The 20,388-nt window shown below is 38.5% G+C and overlaps 1 protein-coding gene and 1 long non-coding RNA gene across 2 annotated transcripts; both read left to right on the forward strand.

Annotated features, from left to right (window-relative positions):
* Window positions 1-8,213: 8,213 nt before the first annotated feature.
* On the forward strand, window positions 8,214-8,743 carry LOC128368568 (uncharacterized). Its single transcript, XR_008321973.1, has 3 exons — window positions 8,214-8,246; window positions 8,522-8,575; window positions 8,690-8,743. It is a non-coding gene; the product is annotated as an uncharacterized LOC128368568 (long non-coding RNA).
* Window positions 8,744-13,593: 4,850 nt separating this feature from the next.
* Window positions 13,594-16,058, forward strand: apol1 (apolipoprotein L, 1). The gene is made up of 4 exons (XM_053330201.1): window positions 13,594-13,892; window positions 13,988-14,027; window positions 14,483-14,534; window positions 15,095-16,058. The coding sequence occupies exons 1-4, from the start codon at window positions 13,665-13,667 to the stop codon at window positions 16,056-16,058; spliced, it is 1,284 nt and encodes a 427-aa protein (XP_053186176.1). The 5' UTR covers window positions 13,594-13,664.
* Window positions 16,059-20,388: the final 4,330 nt, after the last annotated feature.

Consider the following 20,388-nt stretch of genomic DNA (forward strand, 5'->3'; position numbering starts at 1 on the left):
GTATAATATAAATGAAATTAATAGGTTTTGATTCAAGATTCCTTTATTGTCATTTTCATTATGCACTTCCTTACATAAGACAACAAAATATTCTTTCTCTTAAAAAGATGTTCATATTCATAATCTATAAAGTGTATCTATGAAGTTTGTTTATTTTAAATTTCAAAAAATGAAAATAATAATGTATTGCAGTCCCATTTGTAATATGCATGTATATGTAATTTTGCTAAATTTGAACAAAAACTTAACTAAGCAACATAAATGTGTGAGAAGTTCCCTTTCTTTATCAAAGGAGAAAACTGGTGAAAATTGTCAATTAGTGCATTTATTGTTGTTATTCTGGTTTCCTCAATATTAACGTTCAACCTACAATATGTGTCGGGCCTGTCCCCAAAATTAAATTTAAGTGTCTCCAATATTAATGATTTTAATAATAATCGATCTGATTTTAGGCCTCGATCTCAATCCAGAGTCCAGATGTGTCTGCCAGTAATGACAACTTAACCGAAAACAACAAATCATCAAAGGTGAGTTCACTTTCTGCTCGGTAATATTTTACACAGAGGTTAGAAGTTAGAAACTAAACCTTCATCTCCACTTTTTCCTCTTCAGGATAAATCAGGTGGGCTGGGCGGGATACTGAAACGATCTCCCAAACCTCGACATGCTCGGAGACCTTCACAGGTGACACACAGTCTGCCATCGCATGTCCTCATCTGGGCTGATACAGTTATCAGCTGACATGCCCGATATGTATGAACAGCGTAGTGTCGTATTGTGTTATTTCAATAAGAGGCTGACAGATAGTCGTGTGTGTTTCAGGATCTTCTGGAGAACGAGCTCACAGCCAGTAATGACTCTCTGTCTGAGAATGCCAACACTAAGGTGAGTCTCATCGAACTCAACTTCACCCTCCTGTTGTCCTCAGGTCAAGGAAGGACAGAAGGAAGGACAGGAGGAAGGAGGAAAAGAGGAAGGAAGTAAGGAGAGAAGGAAGGGAGGGAAGGAAGGAGGGAAGGAGGGAAGGAGGGAAGGAGGGAAGGAAAGGAGTTAGGAGGGAGGACGGAAGGAAGGAAGGAAAGGAGTAAGGAGGGAGGGAAGGAAGGAAGGAAGGAAGGAAGGAAAGAAAGGAGTAAGGAGGGAGGGAAGGAAGGAAGGAAGGAAGGATGGAAGGATGGAAGGAGGAGGGAGCAAAGAAAGAGGGGAGGAGGGGAAGAAGGAAGGAAAAATTAAAGAAAGAGGAAGGAAGGAAGGAAGGAAGGAAGGAAGGAAAACAGTCATAAGAGGTGGGGTCAATTTGACCCGGGAGGACGACACAAGGGCTAAAATGTAAAAGCTTTCAAAACACACACACACACACACGCACACACACACACACACACACGCACACACACACACACACACACACACACACACACACACACACACACACACACACACACACACACAGAGCTTTTTAAAAACATCTTAATCAATAAAACCAATGAGTCATTAGTCAGATATTACAGCTTGAACAAAAAGTAGAATAATTACTATATAATCCAGATTAAGACTGAGAATGAGTGCAGTAGAGACCCCAAAACCAACATAACTCATGACCTTAGATAGTAGGAAACATATAAAGATGGTAGAAATAAAGAAAGAATAAATGGATAAAATGCTGCAGAGACATTTGACAGTATAATTTAAATGTTTCTCAGACTCTTGTTACTAGCTATATAATGACATAATTGAGAAATAATTGAAAACAGCTGATCAACTTCTGTCAAAACTACCCTCTCTCTTCACACTCCTCCTCTTTTGTACATCTGCCACATCCTCCATTCATAAAAACATTGTAATCAATAAAACCAATGAGTTAGTCAGATTGGACAGACTCTTGTTACTACCTATATAATAATATATATAATTGAGGAATAATTGAAAAATGATTTATGCAGGTAGGGTTAGGGTTAGGGTCAAATTAGAAATCCCTTTTTAGAAATGAAAAGTAATAAATTAATGACATTGATATTCCTCTTAATGCTGGTGTTTTTAAATCGTGATATGAAGTTGACATTTAGAGCTGAAGTGTAGAAACATTTTATTTAAATATGACATTTTAAAGAGGAACATTGAGTGCTTCCTTAATGTTAGCCAACAACATCAGCTTGGTGACTCTGGTGTTATATAAGTGCTGGATTGATGTGTGTAGAGCTCTGCTGTTTTGTTTTTGTGTGTTTTTGGAGGGGCGAGCTCCAACCTGCACTCATCAGCAGTTCGTAGAGTATAGACGGCTGTGTGACACACTAAATCCCTGCCTGTCTGCCTAACAGCTGCATCAGCTCACAAATACCTCAGCACTGATTTTAGTTTATTCTTCATTGGTACAAACAACATAAAAAAAGAAAGGGGTGCGTCACTAAAATCCTTCCCCGTGTGCAAACTTTGTCAAACTGTTTTAATTTCACTTTTTTTTTTTTTTTTACAGGAGAAAGGAGGGATCAGTGGTTTATTTAAAAAATCCCCAAAGCCCTTCGGAGCGAGGTCACAGTCTCAGGTGAGAGTTGTGCACATTTTACTTATCTCACCTTTTTTTTTTTTTTTTTACCTTTTGTTTATTAATTAATATAGAAAATTAATTAGTAGGACGTTTGTTTCTTTTTGTTCAGGATGATTTGTCTGAACCCAACGAGAAGTCAGACAGCACCGACAATCTGACTGTGAATCACAACACTAAGGTGAGCTTCGTTAAAGTCACACTTCTCCATCTGCAGCGACTAAATATAACAAATATAAAGAAAATCTCAAAATATAAACTGATGGAAACAAATACAAACAAAATATATTCTGTTTTATTCTTCACTGTCTATAAAGGTGCAGATCACTTAATCTCCCATTTTACTTCCTTTGACACTATACGACTGTGAATTCACACAATCAGCCAATAGAAACACTGATTGTCTAATATAATTAATTAAGTCTTGATGTATGGTTTTTTAAAACACCCAGATTCACTGTCTCTTTGTGTTTACATCAGATTTTACTGTTGCATTGACGCCTCTCTCCTTTAAAACAACAACAGGTCAGAGCTAAAACGACCCTGAGGCTAAGGGAGCATTAACATTACACATAAACATATTGATAATGCTTGTAAATGTTAAGGAAATAATAATAATGATAATAATGCATTTTATTTAAAGGCACCTTTCAAAGCACTCAAGGTCACCTTACACAACAGTACATCAAACAATATAATAGATGCCTTACTAATATTAATGAAGCTTGTCTTTGCAACAGTCCTAAATAAAATGATGGAATTTGTCCTATAAAAATATATAATTTACTGTCTTATATTATACAGCCTGATTACACAATATAAATCAGTGAGTTAAACTTTCTAAAGCAATATGTGTTCAGTAACTAAAATTACATAAGCTTGATTTATATGCTTAATATTTACTTTTTACCTCCATCTGAGCTTTATCACATCCATCCTCTGGGCTGAATATGGCTGCAGCTTTGTATCTTGTTTTTATGCAGTTTATGTCGAACTCAACTCAATGAAAGGAGAGTTTGAGAAGTGTTTGTTCTCGTTTTCATGTGTGTCGGGTTTGGCGAGGTAAACATGCACGCATCAGCAATTTAGAAGAGGAGTATCGGCTGCTGTGTGAAGCTCTAAATCACAGCCTGCTCATCTGACAACTAACACCAGAGGATTGTTTTTTTTTAAACTCGGTGGAAATTTTCTCTTTATTTGACTTTTCTCTCTTTTGCAGGAGACAGGTGGGATGTTCAGTGGGATGTTTAGAAAATCTCCAAAGCCTGTCGGAGCGAGGGCGCAGTCTCAGGTGAGTAATGGAGAGTTTAAACAATGTTTCTGTATATTATTATTATTAGGAAGTTATTGATAATACTTTACTTCTCATATTCAGGATGATTTGTCTGAAACCAGCGAACTCTCAGGCAGCACTGATAATTTATCTGAGAGCAGCAACACGAAGGTGAGATTTATTAAAGCTGACTTATTATCATCAACCACACCAGCCAGTCTGTGTGGTAATATTTAAATGTTGGTTTTATTATATTTTCTCAGGAGAAAGGAGGAATCTTCAGCGGTATGTTCAAAAAATCAAAGCTCTCAGGAGCCAAATCTCAGGTAAGATTCAAGATCATGAATGTTGTGAAGTTTCAGCCCAAAAAAGTTAAGAATCCTGTTTGATGGATAATTCCTGGAAACGTGAATGAAGCATGATTTAACCTTTGTGTCGTCCTCCCGGGTCAAATTGACCCGTCTGTTTTGACTGTTCCATCTTTCCTCCCTTCCTTCCGTCCGTCTGTCCTTCCTTCCTCCCTTCTCTCTTTCCCTTTCTACCTCCCTCCCTCCTTCCTTCCTTCTTTCCTCCCTCCCTCCTACCTTCCTTCTTTCCTTTACTTACCTCCCTTCTTTCCTTCCTTTCCTTCCTTCCTCCCTTCCTTTCCTCCCCCTACCTTCCTCCCTTCCTCTTTCCCTTTCTACCTCCCTCCCTCCTTCCTTCTTTCCTCCCTCCCTCCTTTCCTTCCTCCCTTCCTTCTTTATTTCCCTTCCTCCCCTCCTTCCTCCCCTCCTTCCTCCCTCCTTTCCTTCATTCTTCCTCCGTTCCATCCTTCCTTCTTCCCTCCCTTCCTTCCTTCTTCCTCCGTTCCATCCTTCCTTCTTCCCTCCGTTCCTTCCTTCCTTGTTCCTCCCTTCCTTCCTTGACTCGAGGACAAGAGGAGGGTTAAGTGACTTATTTTTATTTCAGTATGTATTGAAGCTCATCCCAGGGGAAGAGAGGGAGAGAGCCTGATTGAAAATGTTTTGGTAGATAATTTCAGGTGGATTTTGGCATTTTTAGTAAGTTTAATATTGGCTGCCTTCTACTGATTGTTTGGTTATTTGGTTTTTCTCTCATCCAAATATGAAAAAAGGAATAATAAAGTTGAACTTTAAAGTATTAAAGTATTAATTATTGCAGACTTGTGTTTGCCTCACAGACATTATTATTAACATTCAAGAGCATCTTTACCCAATTCCTTCTTATTAAAAAATAACCTGTAATCTCTTTTCCCCATCTCTGCAAGCCTGGAGGATATTTTAATATGAAATTAAACATTAAACTCTTTTGTATTGGTTTTTATATTTTACTGTTTCTCTGTTTTTTAGGATGATTTGAATGTGGACAGTGAACTCTCTGCCAGCAGTGACAGTCTCACAGAGAAGCCCAAATCAAAGCAGGTAAGTTTAAAATGTTTAGACAATCAGCTCAATGATCATTTTATTAAGTGGAAAGGAGGCTGGGATGGTTTATATGTATTTATATTATTTGAATATTTTTGTCCATCAGTAGATTTATAATCACAAAATGAATCAAATTGATGAGTGTGAAGGTTTGATGAAAGGATCTCTAATGCTAGCTGACTCATGTCAAATCAAGCAATCCATGTAGTCAGGTCGTGAATTAGTTGGAATAACAAATTGCAAAAGTGGAAATATGATCATCAGGTCCTCTCAAAGTCAGTAACAGTCCCGTCTTTGTCTGATCTCAGAACGGTTTCAGTGCGATGATGAAGAGCACGTTTTACACTGACAAACAGGTAACACTCCTCTTAATTATAATAATATCACCTGTAGGAAAGTCTCCAAATATTGAAATAGGATGACAATGACTACAGCTTTTTATTTTACTCCTTCTGCAGGAGAAGAGCTCGGACCCTGACGCTGAGGAAACATCGGACAATGGAGAACCTGGTCAAAAACAGGTTTGTAAGGTTTTTCTAGTTTGAGGTTTTACTTCTGTATTTGGTCTTTATTTATTATTTATTATTTACTATTTTTTCTTTTATCATATTTAGAATAAACTGGCCGAGGCAATGACGAAGCTGAATCCATTTAGATCTGCAAACAAGGTAAGAAAGATTTTGATAGTGTTACAGTAGTAGAATAAAATAAAGGAAGCTTCTTGTTAAGTTATATGTTCTCTATATTTCTCTCTCCAGTATGAGAAGCAGACCGGCTCAGATGACGAGGACACACCTGCGAGCAACGAGAAGCCATCAGGCAACAAACAGGTGCTTTATAAGATATTAAACTGTTCATTTTTCTCAGTAGAAACTTTCCACATTGAAGGAAAAAGCCTCTACATTTAATTTAGCTGTTCCTGCTGCTTCCTTATCATGCTGTTACACACGCAGTCAAACTATGTGTTATCTTGGTCAAAGGTAGCTCAGTGGATATTTGGAAGAGGTGCTGATGTTCACAACTCACTCGAACCCATCATTTTGGAGCTTGTTATCTGTGATTTGACTTTTTATCAATATTAATATAAGCATGCAGTCAACAGAAGTAGTTTAACACCAGAAAAGGCTGAAATCATGTGTTGATCCTGAGGTCTTCAATCCATAATCCACTCCGCCTGTCTGTTTGTTGCTGTCAGTGGGAAGGGATTATCTCTCAGCAGATGTCAAAGTGTCCTGAAGCAAAGGCAGTCCACCTTAACTAGTCTGGTCATGTCTGCTCCTGTTGTACTCTTCATAACTGCAGTCTTTCAAGTAAAGGTTGCAGCCAGCAAGGAAGCTTTGAATGTGAATGTAATCAGCTTCTCCAACATTTTGAATAGACGAAGCTGAACTGTTCACCATAAAGCTAGCTATTAATTTGTATGGAAACAAGGAGTTTCTGCGTAGTTTCTGACAGCAAGTGATCACAAAAAGTACATAACATGCTTGATGATCTGTGAAATCTCCTTGTCTGTCCAGGAAATGAATAGTTTGTTTGCATTCACAGCATTACTGAGACATTAGCTGTTCTCTCTCTTTATTAAACTTCCCATCTTATCTTTGATGGCTGCCTGAGAGCCAGTCTTCAGTAGATGGGGGTGGGGGGTGGAGAGGGGACTCTGTTTTCCTCCAGGTTCTGCAGCCGCTGATCATCCACCTGCCTCTTAGTATCAACAGAAGAGGCTAACAATGCTAACAAGCTATTTTATTAAAACTGAATGAGTCTTTCTTCTGAGCCTAATACAGCAAATGGCTCACAAAGCAAAATAAAACTGAAACTTCTATTAAAAGCCTCTGATGACGTTTCCCTTCATCTCAGAATGCTGCGGTGGGAGCCAGGTCCAAACTGAACCTTTTCCGCTCTGGAAATAAAGTAACTATAGCTTTGAGTGTCTTTGGTGATGGTGGAGGTGTTTGTGAGATCGTCCTCACAATGATGATGATGATGATTTTAGGTGGCTGAGACTCTGATGAAGATTTGGTGGTGGTGATCTTTGTATCTGGGGATTTGTTTTGTTCATTTTTGTGAGCAGTAATGATGTATTACACACTTTAAGGATTATACCAGACATATAAAACTAACTATTTTACATGAAAATGTTGGTTTGGTTTTGATTTTCTGATTTTAATTAATCTATTATTAGAATAATCTTTTATTTTATATTAATTTCTGTACAATAAATCCGCTCCTTGCAACTTTTTTGATACAGACTTGCCTTCTATTTACATACCCACTAGATTATTTGTTTTTGAGAGGCTAAAACTTGCACAAAAACACCCTGGTATGATCCTTAAATCACTGCACAAGTCATCAGTTTTTGATTGAGACAGTTTAGCAGCTAATATTGAATGTCGTTTGTTCAGAAAGACACGGAAGAGACAGAGACGCTCAAGGAGACGGAGAAACAAGCGGAGGAGAAGCCGAAACCGGTCAGTCTATTTTTTGCATATAGCTCATGAGTCATCAGTGACCACAAACACACACACACACACACACACACACACACACACACACACACACGCACATATTTATACACACACAGCTGATCAACTTCTGTCAAAAATACCCTCTCTCTTCACACTCCTCCTCTTTTGTACGTCTGCCACATCCTCCATTCATTCCCTCACCTCCTTTTAAATTCTGCCTGGTCACAGTCAGACCCTTTGTCCTCTTGCTGCAGGACAGTGTGTGACTCTGGTTGTGTGTGTGTGTGTGTGTGTGTGTCTGTCCTTGTCAGGTCAAAAGCAACATGATCCATCGAGAGAGGAAGGAAAGAAGTGAATCGCCGCTCGTTCCAGCCAGAGCAGCTGAAGAGGTTTGTCAGAAGTCGTCACGTCGTCTGTGTGAGAATATATTTACACACTTCTTCTGTGAAATTCTCTCGCTAAAGCTGCAGGGTTTCTTTTTTCCACAGGAGACGAACGGGACATGTGACAAAGTGAAAACAAGAGGAACTGAAGATATTAAGGTACAGTTTGAATAGTTTCTGAGATTTACAAAATGATACTTCATGTTGGTTTTCTGTATATTTCTACTCTCCATAGATGTTGGATAAATCTCTTAGAATATAAACTAAAATAGTAACATGCATAACAAGCAACAACAAAGCTTTAAAAAGAGTCAGAAGTTGTGTCACGTCATGCTTTTGTATACGCTGAAAAGGTTCACAATGGTGTCACTTCTTAAAATATCGAGTCTGTCAGTTTAAGAACAAAATGTCTTTCCTGTATTTGTCCTCTGCAGGTTAAAAAGGAAATGATCTCCACACAGAAGAAACCTGCAGAAACTCCTGCAGAGGTAGAGTAAGCTTTCAGTGTTGTGGGAATAATGATAATGTATCTGTGTGTGTATTGATGAGCTGTTGCACTATGAGCCCTCGTGGTTTAGGAAACTGTCTTGGTTTGTTTTTAGGAGCAGAACCGAGCAGCGAGACTTGGTCTGAAAAAGGAGAAGAACAACCATCAGGTACAGACTTTCACATAGACTAGAAAGGCTAGACTGATGATACTTAGGACCAATAATTATTCATTATTGAAGTCCTCTTCCACTCAAACACACGTTTTTCTTCTTGTTCCTTCAGTTAGATGTTTTACTTTCACTGTGAATAGTGATGTGCAGAGTGAGACACTGAAAGGTTGTTTCAACATTCTTCTACTGAAAGGGGAAGTTTCTCTAAAAGTGCACTTTAGAGTCAAGTAGAAGACCTCTTGTGTCCAGTAGTATAGATTATGTATTTTTCAATGAAGTAGGAGGAAACTTGTCATTTTAAGAAGGCAATTTACATTTTTTTGTGGAGGGACATATCCGAGAAAAGTATTTATTTTTAAATGTCAAACATTTCTTAAAGAGAGAATTTTAAAGAGAAAAAAAAGTTGTTTTCTTTGCACATTTTTTCCTTTTTAGCAGTCAAACTCTAGCATAGCACATACTGCACACATTTGTTGAAAAATATGTTCAATCTGCTGCAGAACCAATCAGATGATGAAGGCCTCAAAGAAGATGAGTCTGCTGAAGGTGGAGAAGGAGACAAGGACAAAACTGTAAGTTTATCTCTTCTTCATCAAACTCTATCCACTAATAACCTTCACTGTTGGTTTCAACTTTCACTACAATGATCTTCATATAGAGATCAACAGATTTCTTCATCACCTGTACGATGTGACCTGAATCTGCAGGTGAAAATAAACACACAGTATCAACAACAGCTCCTTTTTCCAGGATCTAATTGTTCTACTTCCTGCTTCCCTCTTATCAGCCCTCTCATGCCCGAGCCATGCAAACATGTGTGCCACCTCCGAGCTATTGTCACTGTCAGGCTTATGAAACCACTTTATTCATTAGTCACATGAGAGCAGCTAATATGAAACCCCTTAAGCAGCTTTTCAAGTTTTAAAGAAATCTTATACCACACTATGTAACAGTATCAACTTGGCCTTTGTGTCTTGAGGGTCAAAAATGACACAACAAACATTAACAGCAGAGAAAACTCTCGACTTGGAATTTGATGACTTTTCCTAGAGTGAGCCCAATGTTAGAAAAACTGAAACATCATCTTCCTTGAAAGCTGTACACACCAGGGCATAAAGATGAAATTAGGGTCATTTTTGACACAGCAGTTATAAATGTGCATGTGTAGCCTCTCCCCTCTACGACCCCAGACCCCAAAAGCAAAACTTCTTAAAAGCATGGGTTACTAATGAGGAATGCTTCTGCAGATGACCGAACCCCTAGTTATCTCTTTGTTGAGCCCATGGGAGCACATTTTGGCGCCCAACAGGTTGTAGGTCAGATTTTTTTCAGGTGTCCAGGAGGAACAAGAGAACAAAGATTCATTAGAAGAGGAGGAGAAGGTGTTTGAGAAAGAAGATGATGATGATGAGGAAGGATACAACCCAGAGCATGATGCATCATTTTCAGATAAAGAGACATTTTTGTTGAAGAACAGCAAAATAAAATGAGCAGGATGGACACAGAAGGATGATCTCAGGCCCTACAAGACCTACAGTTCCCCATTGATAACCAAGACTATAAGAGACAAACTGGCGGCCATAAGAGAGACCTGGGAGAAGTCAGTGGAGCGTCTGACATACTCCTACGACGCTTGGCCTGAAGTAACAGTGGAAGCGCAACTCGTTCCATTCAGAGGTAATTTTTTATTTTCAGATTTATAATATTGTTTATTATGTATTGCTGTAATATTAATTTATGTCATTGTTTTCTGTGACACTGACACTAATTACTGACATTAATCTCTCTTGTCAAAAGGTTGCCGCCCTTTCCGTCAGTACATGCCCAACATAGCCAGGAAAATATGGCATCAAGTTATTGGAGGCTGTGATGAACAATCCAGCCACACTTGAAGAAGATGAAAGTCTACACATGGAAGTTGACCGGTGGAGATCCGGAGAAGAACCGAGTAGATCATGTGTGACTATTTCTTCACCTCGTATGAACTCAGCCTGAAGATGAAGATCGGCCTCATGGACATAGTTAGAAAAAAACAAGCCTGAACAAGCTCCTCTGAGCTGATCCTCTGCATTCCTCACAACAAGAGGGAAGAGAGGCCTTTCCAAGCTTTTCTTTGCCTTTACCTCCACCACCACTCTAGATTCTTACCTCCCAAAGTGGAACAAGAATGCGGTCATCCTGAGCACACGTCAGAAAAAAGATGAGCTCAATGATTGAGGATTGAGGACAGGAAGCCAGTCATCATCCTGGACTACAGAGCTTAAAGCTGCAGGAGGATAACTACCCACCGGCCCCCTTTATTGTTATTTATACACCCTGTGAGATGGGGCAAAGGTTAAAAAATGGGAGACGACTAGTGTTATATAATTTAGTTCGTCATTGTACAGTTTGTAAGAAAATATTGCACATTATATTGCCAAAAAAAGTTCAAGACTGTTACTTGTTTCCCTTCATAAAATGCATTTAACACTATTTTATACACATTCCTGCAGCTTTCTTCGACTACATAAGTGCTGTTTTATGCTAAAAATAATCATATTTACACTTACCTTTTAGCAGTAATAATAATAAAGTAATTATGACAGATGTGTTGTAATAAAAACGCACTGATTAAATGCACTGTGAAGAGGGAAAAACTCAGATAGATCACAAAGAATAACCGGTTGTGTCTTCATGCAAAAAAGATTTGGGTAATTCAATTTGGAGTTTAATAAAAGCATTTTTTATACCCTTAGGACAAGGGGAGTACACTAAATGTTAATATTTGTCATGTCACCTAACAGATTTGTCTCTGTGTCATTTTCTTTCCAGACTAAAGTGAAAAAACACAAGCATCATAATCCGTTCATGCCACGTGTTGCAGTTGAGGTATGTGGCTACTGTTGTTTTTGACTTTACTCTTCATATATCATATTGAAATCTACTTTTCATGTACATCAATATATTATCTCTTGAATAAGTGTTTATCCTTTTTAAGTACATTTTTTAAATTCGTAAGGAGTTCATATTCTTGTACTTGTGTTGCAGCTTCTAATTAAAATGTCACTTTATATTTATTTGTTTATTGTTTACTTCAGGCTCCATCTGATGATGAAGGGCTGAAAGATGACGACGAATCCAAAGAGGAAAAGAAAGAGGGGGAGGGCAACGACAAACCAGAGGAGGTCTGTCTCCTAAATTTTAAATGTTTAGCTAAATCTTGACAATGACAGTAAAGCATTCATTCTAATGCAATTACTACTGTAGAAACGTTAAAGCGTTCAACATAATTATTTCCTGGAATAACACTGTCTGTCTGTCTGTTTGTTGTTTTCAGACCAAAGTTAAGAAACCGAAGAGGCACAATCCCTTCTTGCCTCGGGTCAAGGTAACCTTCAAACATGTGACTTGGTCAGCTTTGTTTCCTCCTGTGTGACAAAAACGTCAAACGCACCAACTTATTATAATTAATTATACGGATAATGCTGGTGTGACTGCACTCAGGGCATATTAGGCAGTTCATATCAATTAGGAGAACAATTTAGTAATTTCCTCTACAGCCTTACTTCACAGTGTCTCTCTAATACTTGTACTGGCCCAAAAATATCCATTAATTTGGAAATCAATAGCATTTGGGGGCCTTTGTGCATCATAGTTTGGAAACATGAGACATGACATTGTTACCTGGGAAACTAACCAATTTATTTTTATGTTTTTAATATTGTTTTATCCGTTTGACTCATTTTGTATTGCTTTGTCTGTTTCAAGTTTCTCTCTTGGCTCCATTGACGAAAGAGATTTCCAACCTTGTTAGAACATGCTGTACCTGGTTACATAAATATCAAAAGAAAAAGATATAATCTGAAATCTAAGATGACATTCAATCACTGAACGCTGTTTTGTTAAGCAGATCCTACTGCCGACACTGATCCCACGATCCTCCGAAGGCAGAAATAATCCTTTTGTTAACATTAACCTGAGTGGGCGAAGCCGAAGAATGTCAAAAAACATGCAGGAATTCATTCACTCGCGCTCCGAAACCTTCCTTAGTTCAAGTAGATAAGAGATCTGGTGACGAATCCTTGCCATTTTTATATTTGTTACATTTCCTTTATTTCGTCACCTGGTTACACCTCGCTTGTCTATGAAAACATGCAGGCAAGCCATGTCGAGTTAACATAGCTGGCATGCCAAGTTCAAACTACTGCTGGAAACCGATCACTCAGCTAGTTCCTTAGCTGCTGATCTCAAGACAAAGTTTTTTTTCATTTGTAATTATATTTTAATTTTACCAATGAGTCCACTTCTACCTCCAGATAAAAAAGCTGAATATATGTTGATAATATAACTGCTCTGACTGTGTGTGTTTGTTGGTTTCAGGTCAAAGTTGCTCAGAAGAATGTACAGGAGGACACCGCAGAGGTAGATCAAATAATATTCAGTAATCTTCGTCTCTCTGAATGGGACGGGAAATCATTCAATATTGTTTCTTCCTTTTTTTTTCAGTCTCCTCTCTTACACACAGTTTAGAACTAAAAAGCTATTTTTAACCTCGCTCCAACCCAGTCTGTGTCGGTATATGTTTCTCATTATGTTCCAGCCTTTTTCAGTCACCTGACCCCTCCCTTCGTCCTCCTCCCCCTCCTCCCTGAAAACAACCGTCTTGTTGTCATTTACAGATTTTGTCTCCTGGGAGTCCACTTAGCTCCCAGGAGACACTGTATGTTGCATCTGCATTGTTGTTCCCCCCCCCCCCCCCCCCCCGCAGTCTTTGACACAGATCCCACCCCCACACCTCCACACCCCTGTTTGTGCTTCTCCTTAACGTGTAAGATGAGCTGAGATTAGGCTGCAATGTGCCCAGACTTGTTTCCCTGTTTCCCTTTTCAGCGTATCTGTGGAAGGACAGGACACTTGTACTTCTGTAAAAACAGAAGAAATGAGCTGTACTCTCACATTCCCTTTTACCATCACTTCCTCCTTTTTTGATTTGAACATAAACAGTATAAAAACACTGGTTTCACACATGAAAATTAAAAAAAACTTGGTCTTCATGTATGAATTTAAAGCTGTATTATTTATTTTGTCTCAGAATGAAGGTGGAAGTAAGACCTTATTTGACCAGCTGGAAGATTTACGTATTGACCCAAAGCCTGAAGGCAGTCAGGTTGGTTTCAAAGCAAAATATATCACCATATTTAAATAATTAATTAGAAACTGTTTGTATACTGATGATAAACATGCAATCATGGTCTCTTTTAGGATGTGGAGGATCTTATGGATTGGTGGAACACAGTGGAGGGTAAGTTTTTTGTTTTGTTATGAAAGTGGAGAGCCTAATTTTTATCTAGTTCATTAAGAATTTACACTATAAGGGAAAAAGTATGTGGACACCTGTGTCAACACACCTGTACACAAATCCATAAAGAAATGGGTTTCCCAGTTTGGTTAGGAAGAACTTGACTGGCCTTTACAAAGCCCTGACCTCAACCTCAACCTCAACCCCAACCAACAACTTCATTTGCTGCCTTCAAGCCTAAAATCAGCCATCATAGACCTCTAACACCCTTGTGGCTGAATGGGAGCAAATTTAGAAATGAAATGTTTTAGAAAACTTATATTATATTGTTATATTGGCAGATTAATGCTTATGGTTTGAGAAAGAGATATTCAGATGTCCACATACTTTTGTCCATTAATGTATGTATCACAATGAGAAAGCTGTCAATCATTTTTTCATACCTCGTTCTTCCTCAGGCTGGGAAGAAACTCCTCAGAATGACGACATGACAGAAAAAGAAGAGGCTAAGTAAGTGAAGTTTTGAAATGCTACACCCAATAAATCTTCAGTCCACCCTAATCAATTAAAAAACAGATTGTCTCACTTCGCCTTGTCAGTATTTTATGTGCCCAAGTTTTAAGAAATCTGACCCCGCCCCAATACAATGGATATGAATGAAAGTTTGCTTCAAGAAAAAAGAAATCAGCAACACTCACTATTTGGATAATCAAACCAAATGAACCAAAGCTGGATATTTAAAAACCACAAATACAACAACACTGTCTGCATGGCTAGATGCTACGCTGGCCGTGAAAGGCTCTCTCTAGAGCCGGTGTTTTGGTTTGTTGGGTCTGGGCCGCACTAAAAACACATCAGGCCCCATGGAAGACGATCTGCTCCCTAAGTAGATCCAACAGGCTCATTCTAAGCAAAGAAAACACAATGATTCTCATTTTGAGGGGATTATACAGTAATAAAAACATCCTTATGAATATTATATTCCATTTCTACCAATAGATCCCCCTAAATCTTACACACTGGTTCTCATCCCCAATGAATAATTACACATATGAACTTTCTCTTCCCAGGGCTTTTGCTGTGACGGCAGATAAGGTGCAGAAGGGAATTCGTGTATTCAACAAGCTCTTCTCAGAGCGCGCTGAGAGTCTGTGGATGCACGTCATCGACCTTAACAGCATGGCAGACGCTCTGGACAAGTTCAACAAGAACACGAAAATCGCTCAAATCACAGGCGGCTCAACCAGCGCTATCGGAGGCGTGGCCACCATCGCTGGTCTCGCTCTGGCCCCTGTCACCTTTGGAACATCCTTGATTGTGACAGCAGTGGGTCTGGGTGTGGCCACGGCGGGCGGTCTGACCTCAGCGGGTGCCGGTATCTCGAACCAGGTCAACAACTCAATGGACCGTAAAAAGGTGGAGAAGATCGTGGAGGACTACCAGGCGAAGATGGTCGACCTGAACAAGTGCCTGAAGTTCATCAAGCAGGGAATCGAAAACCTGCACAAGTTTGACCTGATCAAGATGAAGAACCACGCCTACAACCGAGACTTCCCCGTGCTCAGCAGCAGTTTTTATGAGGACGGCGCCATGGCAGGGAAGGCTATCCTCATCAACGCCAATGAGATCATGCGTGTGGTGCAGATCGCTAACGTGGCAGGCAGCACGGCAGCCAGGGCGGTCCAGATCGCCAGTATGGCTACAGGCGTGCTCGCCGGACTCTTCGTGGGTATGGACATCTACTTCGTGGCCAAAGACTCCAAAGAACTCAAGAAAGGGGCAAAGTCAGAGTTTGCCGGCAAGATCAGGGAGGTGGCTACGCAGCTGCACGACGGTCTGGTGGAACTCAACAGCTTACGGGAGGAGCTGCAGGACACCTCCAAACCACAAAACGACGAAGAAAATGAAAAAGCTCCTGTGGACAGTGAGGAGAAGAAGAAGAAGGAAGATGAAGATCAAGACAGTTCAGAAGATGAAATCGATCGCATTAAAAAAGCCATAAAGAAGGACTACGAGAACCGAGAGTATGTTTGACCTGGAAAAGACTACTTTATAATCAAGGTTGTAAATAGAGGCATTATCACTGTCCCAGTTCCTCATGGAAATAGTTTCTCGTGCTTTTGAAAGTACCAAAAACTTCCTGACATCTTGGATCTAAACAACATTTACACTAAAGGGGGAGGAACTGAGAGTTTCTGGAAGATAAAGTTTCAAATCTCCATCTCTGGCAATTGTGCCAATGTGTAAAACTGCCATGTTGTCTTTCCAGATAATGAGATTCAAAGATTTATGTAAGTATATAATATATTTAGAGTAAGATTTTAGACAGATTAAAGAAATAGGCTAGACTTTATATCATCAAAGTGTACTGGTAAGGACTTATACTGACCAGATGTAGAGATTGTGCCTAACTCATATGGATGATCGTCTCTTTATTAATAATTATGTAGATTAATATAAGTCTGTTTTCAGTTCTTGTTTTTTTGGGTTTCATGGCTGCTACTCAAAGAGTTTCTGAACATCGTCTGTTTCAGGTTAGCACGTTAAAACTGTCACATGATACAGTTTAGAAGTCCTGATTTGCTGGGTGGTTTCTGCCTTTTTTTCAATTAATTACAGTAATACACTTTCTTTTAAAGCTGCAGTTCAACTATAGGTAGATATTTTTGTTTTGTTTTTTACAAAGGAGCCAATAAAATTACATTTTAATGCAGAAACATGAATTAATGTATATAAAGTCTATACTATCGATCCAAGAAATTGGGTTACACCATTAAAACCTGTGGATTATCTATGGTACTAACAACTTTACCTTTGGTAATGTTTGGTAAAGTGTAATAGACTGTCTGTACTGCCAAAACCAACTAACTGTAAACAGGATGCCATAAACTGTAACGCAACTACCAAATATAATTTTAAGGAGGACAAGTGTTTATTAAACATAAACATTTGTTAAAATAGACATTACTATGTTTCATTTACTCATGCAAACAGAGAGAAATTAGTGTGTGTCATAGCTAGTTTTGAATGAGTGCGATTACGCTAACTTAACCAACGCTACTAGACTGAATGTCATTGACGTTAGTTTGTTTTCTCAGGTACATGGTGTATTTCTTTTCCTCCAGTTACATCATTTATAAACAACATTTTGATCAATTGACAGGTCAGATGAGTCAACTAATTCATTATTACCTCTGAAACTCTTCACCCTAAGCTAGTCACGTTAGCAGGCTAACGTTAGCTCGATAGAAACTCTTCAGCCTAAGCTAGTCACATGTTAGCAGGCTAACGTTAGCTTGATAGTTGGTTTAGTTACTCCTCACAGCTACTGGGTGCAAATATTTAGCATTAATTCATCTCAATGTAACAAATGGAGCCTGTTTTAATTAAGTGACGCCTAAATCTCCACTTTAATTAAAATTAAGCAAAGTTTGAACCGATCAATGAAAGCACAGCGAAGAAAGACGAACATTAGGTCTTGTAGCTGTAAAAATATTCCTTTATTTGACAACTGGAATGACTTCAACAAGAAAACCAACCAGTATGAGTTAAGCTGTTTGTTTTTTACCTTTTTCCTTTTGTTAGGTCATTTCCTGTTGCTGTAATCTGACTTCAACTCTGTGGTTTATTTAATGACATATTTATGTTCTGGGTGGAGCTGGTTATGCGGTGATACCTTTTTTATGTGCAATAAAGAAAAAACTCCATATGTAATAAATGTAAATATTAAACTGACAATTAAAAAAAAAGGTCAAAGAATTTTTTTTTTCTTCTGTCAATCTGTGCGTCTCATAAAAAGTCGATTATACAAGCGAGTAAAAACTCAACACTCCCTTTTCTTTTTTTTCTTTCTTCCACCGACAGCAGAAACTACTGTACACTCACTGAGTTGGTATTTACCCACCGAGATAAACGAGTGTGTCAAATCATTCTTTGGCGCTATTTGCTTTTAGTCATAGATTTTTATGAGAAATGTGTAGATGAAGTCTGCTAGCCGCCAATGTCACATTTCCAGTGCTTACATACTAGTTTTTGTTCCTTTTTATCAGCATGAGACAAAAGTTCACTTCAGTTTTTGTTTGGGCCAGCATTTTTAATTATTTGGTTTGATAGTTTGAGAATAACATTTTAGGTCCAACAAAATCCTCAGACACATTAAATGGGGTAATAGTTTTTAAAACATTTTTATTTATGCACTCAGAAAAAGTGCATGTTTTTGATTTTTATTAGTACAGATTTTGTGTCACTTTTCACATTAGACATGACACTGATTGACTGATCTGGGTGGAGCTGGTTATGCGTTGATACCTGCCTGATCATTTAACTTAATTGACATTTTTCCACCTCATTTATTGTTACTCAGTTTGAATAACTAAACGAATAAGATATGTGGGCACTGACTGAAAGGCCTTGAAGCAGGCTAAGACATAAGTATGTTTTTCTTCCAAATTTCACACTGAATTCTTTAACAGATATTTTCATGTGATGTTTTTCTACTTTACATTTAGGGCATTAGCTACCATTCATATTCTCAGCGTATTAGGAGTTTGTGTTTTAATCATCTGAGTTTACTTTCTAAAATCGTACACAAATTGGGTTTTTTTTTTAAAATCTGGTCACTAACCAGTCACTAACACCATGGTTGAAAAGCCTATCCTGTCTCCAAGAAATTATGTTTAGATACTATGAAACTGTGTTGAAGGCTTTCTGTCAATTTAATGAGAACATTTTCTTTAATAGGAAAGTCAAATGGACACTGACCTAGGTTTTTCTAGCTGTAATCATTCCTCCTGTTCATACTGACCATTAGAAGATCCCGTCATAATGCACTTACAATGTAAGTGATAGAGGACAAAATCCAGTCATCCTATTTAAAAGTTTATCTGAAGCTAATATGAAGCTTCAGTCGTCCAAATGAGTCAAATCACAGTCTTTTTAGTGCCAAACTCTCTCTTTCTGTTACTATACTTCCACCACAGCTCAACAAGGAAACACAAAGGGGGAATTTGATGCTAAACAGACTGTAAATGTGGCAGATATCCACTTGATATGACTAACTCAGACTGCTGAAGTCTCATACCAGCTTCACATGAACTTGTGTGGACACACTGTGGATTTTGTCCTCCATCACTTACACAGAAACACATTTGAATATATTTTAATAGTCAATAGTGAACAAGAGGAACAATTACAGGGAGGGAAACTTTCAGTGTTCATACGGACACCTGATTCTGAGAAGTCATTTGTGTGCTATGGGATTTAACTTCATATTCAACATATTTAATGTATTTCCTGCTAAAACATCCGCTGGTAGTAACGATTAACAATAAAAAGACTCCTAAGAATCCTAATTAAACCAAGTGTACTGTCTCCACTCATCTGTAAAAGAGATTCAAACTAACTGGATCTCCTCCAGCTGACAGATTCAATGATGCCCTCGTTGCTAACAACACACGACCAAACTGAGTGCAGCCCATCACACCTGTAACCACACCCAGCAGTGATGTCATGGCGTACTGATACGACCTGCAGGACATTTCTGCATCACTGAAGAAAGGTGAGATGTAGAAGTTTCAATAGACTCAAATAAAGGAAATTAGTAGTTTTCCATCTGAACTTCATTTTGATTCATCTGTAGAGAGATTTAATTTACAGATAATTAAGCTTGTTAGATTCAAACTAATGGCTGGTAATGATAAGATATATCCACAATGGAGACATTTACAGTATTGCAGCAGCAAGTGGACAGCAAAAACAGACAGAGCATCAATAAAAAGAATAAAGAACAATGAATAAGTAAGTAAACAAGCAATAAAAAAACAATAGAAGTGAAAAATATATTAAAAAATAGTAATGTGAGGTAGGCCAAGAGTGTCTGAGATAGAGCCATAAACAAGACAGGAAGCCAAGGTTTAGAAATGCAAAGCTGTTTAATTTTATTTTCATTTCTTAGTGGATTTTCTTTCCAATATGTGTGTGTTTAAAGCTCCACAAAGGTAGAAGAAATGATTAACCTCAAATCTAATCAGCAGATATTGTTGTGTGCGATATGGAAATTCACTTACGGGATAAACACAACATGGCTGAGGTCAGACAGAATGAACAAAGGCAGGAAGGCGATACATGTACTGTAACCTCTAATTAAGGTGGAGTGAGCACACCTGAGGGGGAAGGGGTGGAGGTGGGGGTAGGTAACTCCTTTCTAGGGGCAGGAGCGCTTGTGTTATCCTCCCTGCACCAGGTGTGATCATGTGACTCCTGGATGGGGACGACTTCTTCTTGACAATGCTTGAACAGTTAAATCAGCTGAATGAATAATCAATAATAAATGTTAAAGGCCTGTCAGAGTGATTTATGTCTTTAG

This window comes from Scomber japonicus, chromosome 12 (genome assembly GCF_027409825.1).
Source record: "Scomber japonicus isolate fScoJap1 chromosome 12, fScoJap1.pri, whole genome shotgun sequence".
NCBI lineage: Eukaryota > Metazoa > Chordata > Actinopteri > Scombriformes > Scombridae > Scomber > Scomber japonicus.